The 5,069-nt window shown below is 56.1% G+C and overlaps 1 protein-coding gene across 1 annotated transcript; it reads left to right on the forward strand.

Annotated features, from left to right (window-relative positions):
* Nucleotides 1-390: 390 nt before the first annotated feature.
* LOC108398954 (protein FAM187B) lies at nt 391-4,497 on the forward strand. Its single transcript, XM_017663360.3, is given in 6 exon segments — nt 391-908; nt 911-1,115; nt 3,834-3,881; nt 3,883-3,919; nt 3,921-3,966; nt 3,969-4,497. Coding segments are annotated over 6 exon segments (1,020 nt in total). The 5' UTR covers nt 391-409; the 3' UTR covers nt 4,154-4,497.
* The last annotated feature ends 572 nt before the right edge of the window (nt 4,498-5,069 follow it).

Genomic DNA, 5,069 nt, shown 5'->3' on the forward strand with positions numbered 1-5,069 from the left:
GCTGGGGAAGAGGGGGAAGAGTAGGAGGTCAGAATAGTAACGAGAAAGGGTTTGCTCACCTCTCCCTGTCCCAGCACGGAGAGGTGTGACCAGAACATAGTCAGTATTCATTCAGGAACAATGTGTTGAATGTTCGCATGTGACACTTGAGTGCCAGAGCAGGGTGGGTGGGAGAGGAAACCCTGGAAAGACAAATTCAGTTTCCTCCTACCCCAGCAGAGTAAATGGCTTGGGGTAGAACTTAAATAGGGGGTTAACTGGTCACAGCACAAGTGGGGATTGTGACATTTCACACACCCATGGGGTGGACTGCAGTTCGTCTTATTGTCCAGGGCTGAGGCCTGAGTTTCATGGGTGACCTCACAATGTTCAGGGTGGGGTGCAGCCCACCCCACAGTCCCAGAGTGCCATGCTGACCACCCTGTGCCTGCTGCTCAACTTTGCTGTCCCAGTGCTGGGATCCTACATTTCCATCAGCTGTCCCCCTGGCAAGCAATGCCAACGGGCCCTACTCTCGCACAATGATGTCTTCCTGCCGTGCAACTCTTCTGAGGCACAGTGGTACTTCCTCCTGCAAGACAGAACCAGCTGGTCCAGCAACATCCCTGTTCTTTCCAACATAGAGATAATGCCTGGGGATGGCATTCGCGTCAGAAGTCCACTGCCCTCCCAGACGGGCTTCTACTACTGCTGGGAAAAGAACGACACCCTACTGGTGCAGCATGAGATCGACTTCCAGGACGTCAGCACCCTGCATATTACCCACAAAGACCCGGGCCAAGAGCCCCTGCAGAATGAAACCCTGAGGCTGGGTGGCAAGGAGCTCATCTTCACCTGCTGGGAGCCCTGGCAGGACTGTAACCACTGTGGGGAGCTGGGGGAGTGCAAACGCCTGGGGTACTGCTATATCAGCCCCCGGAGGAACCCATGCCCTGCTGGCTCTACCTGGGAGATGTGAAGGTGCGGTCCAGGCACTTATGGCCTGAGATGCAGGTGGAAGCCTGCCACGACCAGTATAAAACATCAGATGTGGGGTACATCATGTTTGACAGCTTCGAGCTCAGTGAGGAGTCAGGATCTGCATGGCTCCCCCGCCCCTTAGGATCCATGTACAGGTGATGGAAGTGGGCACCAGCCCTGCCCTCAGCCCCTAGCCATGCAGAGAGGGATGGGGTCTAGGTGGTCAGCTCCGCAGACTCTGCACTGGCTTCTTCAGATGCTCCTTTGGCAAGAATCCCCCAGGGCCCACACACAATTTAGGGCAAAAGCTAACACTCGGGGCAGGTGACTCCGGGCCGTCCCCGTGCTGGGTGATGCTGTGGACATGGTGGTCCCCAGACAGCCACAGGCCCTCTCCTCAGGAAGCCACTAAGCCCAGGGCAGGAGACAGCCTGGAACCGCCAGGGCTGAGATGGGGAAGCCCAGGCAGGCGCCAGGGCCGTCCTGAGGGAAGCCGAGGGGAGCCCTGGAGCCCTGAGGCCTCTGCTCACCTGGGAGGGTCAGCAAGCCCTGGGAGGGATGATGGTGCCCCAGGGGTGCCCCTCAGGGACTGCCTCCCCGAGCTCACACTCATGTCCTTGTCTTCCTGCCTGGAGCCCCCGGGAACTCTCCCCTTTGCCTCATTTTCCCCAAACCACCTGCCCCCGCCCCAATATAAGAGCCACAGCCACTCACAGGGCTGCGCTTCCACCACAGGCTGGTCCCGGCGAACTCAGTGTGCGTTGCACCCGCTCCTGTCTCTCTCCCCAGCCCCGGTTGCTGTGGACTCCAAGGACTTCGGCTCCCAGATGGGGAAGCCACAGCTCAGAGGGACGCTGCCACTGCCCAGGGAGACCTGTACGGGCAAGGTGGCCATGCAGACCTTACGTCCACCTGTTGGACCTTGGGCTCCCCCTGCCCTCCTTCCTCACATGCCAGCAGCAGCCTCTTCCATGCAAGGGGGGAGCCCAGGCAACGTCTTGGGGCCTCTGCAGTCCCAGGTTCTGAAGGCTCTGGCCCCACCACTTCCACCTGGTTTCCTCTTCCTTGTTTACTCCCGCTGGGACTTCTGGTCCTCCTCTCTTTCTCTCTCATACCCTTTTGTCTCCATCATCCTCTTCTTTAAGTATAAAAGCAACACTTGCCCCCTAAAAAACCCGTACTTCAGAAGCACACTTGAACCCCTCCTCCCATCTACACCGGGACACCTACTCCAGCTCATTCGCCAGACAGGAGTTCTAGTCATGGGGAACTTGAGATAAGAACTAAGGTAGGTCCCTGCCGTTTCAAGAGCTGCTCATGCCTCTAGGCAGCAGACGACAGCAGCATTTCGTGTGAGGTTTCTGCCCTGGATCTGGGTTCATCTAGGCTGGGGCCCTAACCCCAGCTCTGCCACCTTCCAGCTGTGTGACTCTGGGGGTCCGGCTTCTCTCTGGGCCTCAGTCTCCCCATCTGTGGAATAGGGGCTGTACCGGCTCCAGGGCTGCTGTCACAAAGCACCACAAACTGGGGACTTCAACTAACAGAATTTTATTCTCCCTCAGTTCTGGCCCAGGCCCATGCCTACCTGGCCTCACTTTCTCCCCTCTCCCCTGCCCCCTGCCCCAGCCACAGTGCCCCCTAGATTGTTCCTTGGCATGGGGCACACTGGGCCCAGGGGCAAGACATCAGCGGGGCCGGGGAGAAGCCCGCCTCCTCCGCCCCGGCTGCTGCTGGTGGCGGCAGTCGTGGCCTTCCTGGGCTTGCAGCTGTCACCCCATCTCTGCCTCTGTCATCACTTGGCCTTCCCCCTGTGTGTCTGTGTCTCTGCATCTGGTCTCCTTTTCTTACAAGGACACGGGTCGTGCTGGATTTGGGGCCCACCCTACTCCACTCTGACCCCATCTTAACTAATGACACCTGCAACGACTATTTCCAAATAAAGACACATTCTGAAGTTCCAGGTGGAACATGAATTTGGGGAGGATGTTATCCAGCTCAGCACAGGGGTCTTACTGGCCCCAGCCCCACAGGGTCACTGTGATGTCCAAGGGGGCAAAGACCAGTGAGCACGTGCTTGTAGGCATCAGTGACTGCTTTATGATCATCAGCCTTGTCAGTACTGTCTGCTGAGTGTCCCTTTTGTTTCTCAGCCACAATGGGCTGTGTGACATGCCTGGTTCACTTATTCACTTACTGTGTTTTCATTGAGCATTCATAAGCCAAGCGTGTACCTGAGAAGCAGTGAAGAACAAAACTGGAAAAGACTTCTGCCCTAATGGAGTGGCAAATCAATTGCACGAATAAAACACACAGAGTTTAGGGATGGTAAGGGTGGTGGCGTGGGGGAGATGACATTTTAAACAGGGAGGTCAGTGAGGCCATCTCTGAGAAGGTGCCATTTCAGCTGGGACTGGAAGTTGCTGAGGAGCCTGTGCACTGAGGCTGCACCCTCCAGGCAAAGCAAAGGCCCTGTGGCAGGGCAGGGCCCAGGTTGCCGAGGAACAATCTAGAAGGCCACTGTGGCTGGGGCAGGGGGCAGGGGAGAGGGGATAAAATGAGGCCAGGCAGGTACAGGGCATGCAAATCATTTAGGGAGTTCTCTTGCTAATTCCTCCAATTTACACTCCAGGGTAGGTACAAGAAGGACAGATAAGGAAATGGAGGCCCAAAGAGGCTTTGCCCACATGGCCCGTTCAGTGTGGGATGGACTCTGAGTTCCCAGCCACCCCCCCTTTCTTGCTGACCGCTCCACTCCCGAGAGGGGTGATTTTGCTCTTCCCCAGGGAAGAAGGTGCCACCTTCTCCACCTCCTTTCCGACATCAGACCCCCTCTACCCCTGGAGCCCCGCAGCTGACCATGTCCTCCTTTGCAGGCCCGTCATCTGGGAAGCCAACGACAACCCCCTGACCTGGCATGGCCAGCTCTGGCCGGGACATAAAGACTGTCCTGGACCCCTCCAAGCAGTGGCCAGCGACTGCAGGTGTTCCAGCTGGCCATTTACAAGTGCAGCAGGAGCTTGTGGCTCCATTCAACCCCAAGCCGGATCATGATGTTCTGGGGACTCAGTCAAGAGAGGAGGCTGGATCACAGCAGGTGGCAGGAAAGGCCCAAAAGGGGAAGGCCAACCCCATCCTCAAGGGGCTGAAGCTGGCGCTGCTGGTGGGCACAGTCCTGGGCCTGCTCAGGGTGTGACTGGGGCTCCTCCACCCTTCCTGGGGCAAAACAAGTGACCAGGTGTTGCCGGTGAAATAAAGCGAGAGCCTCCGGTGCCCAGGAGACCTGGCCTCCCGCACCTTCATTGCCTTCCCACAGCTTCCCCGCCCCTGGCCCCCCTCCCCCAGGGCCTTCAGGCGAAGCCGCGCCTCCCCAAGTCAGAAGGTGCTGCGGGAGTGGTGGCCCAGGGCAGCCAGACAGCCGTCCCCCTTCCTGGCTCTCAGAGGGGAGAGAATCCCTTCAAACCCCAAGAAGGGGAGACAGGCCCCCACACCGGGACAAAGTGCTGGCCTGGCCCAGCCGACCTGCCAGAATCACCAGGCCTCTCTGTTCCCAGAAATTACGTACAGTTGATCTTGATCAACATAGGTTTTAACTGCAGAGGTTCATTTATATGTGGATTTTTTTCAATAAATACATTGGAAAGTTGTACGCAGATTTACAACAGTTTGAAAACATTTTCTAGCTTTATTGAAAGTCTATACTACATAATACATATAACATATAAGATACGTGTTAATAGACTGTTATCAGTAAGGCTTCCAGCCAGTCAACAGTGGGCTATTAGTAATTAAGTTTTTGAGGAGTCAAGTTATACTTGGATTTTTTACTGAGCAGGGGTGGGCACCCTAACCCTGCGTTGCTCAAGGGACAGCTGTACACTGTTTAGCAGAGAGCAAGAGTGTAAAGCAAAATATCAATACTTTGTAAAATTCATTGCCCTGATAGTACCTTGTGAAGCAACAATGACAGGACAGATCTGAAACGTCCAGAACAGAACTCCTGCCTCCAAAGAGAGGCAGAGCTCCCCCTTCACGTATCAGACACTGTTGCCAAACACTTGAGGCTTTGTATGTGCCCAGAGATGCAACGAATCCTGCAGAACGGGGGAGTG

This window comes from Manis javanica, chromosome 17 (assembly GCF_040802235.1).
Source record: "Manis javanica isolate MJ-LG chromosome 17, MJ_LKY, whole genome shotgun sequence".
Lineage (NCBI taxonomy): Eukaryota > Metazoa > Chordata > Mammalia > Pholidota > Manidae > Manis > Manis javanica.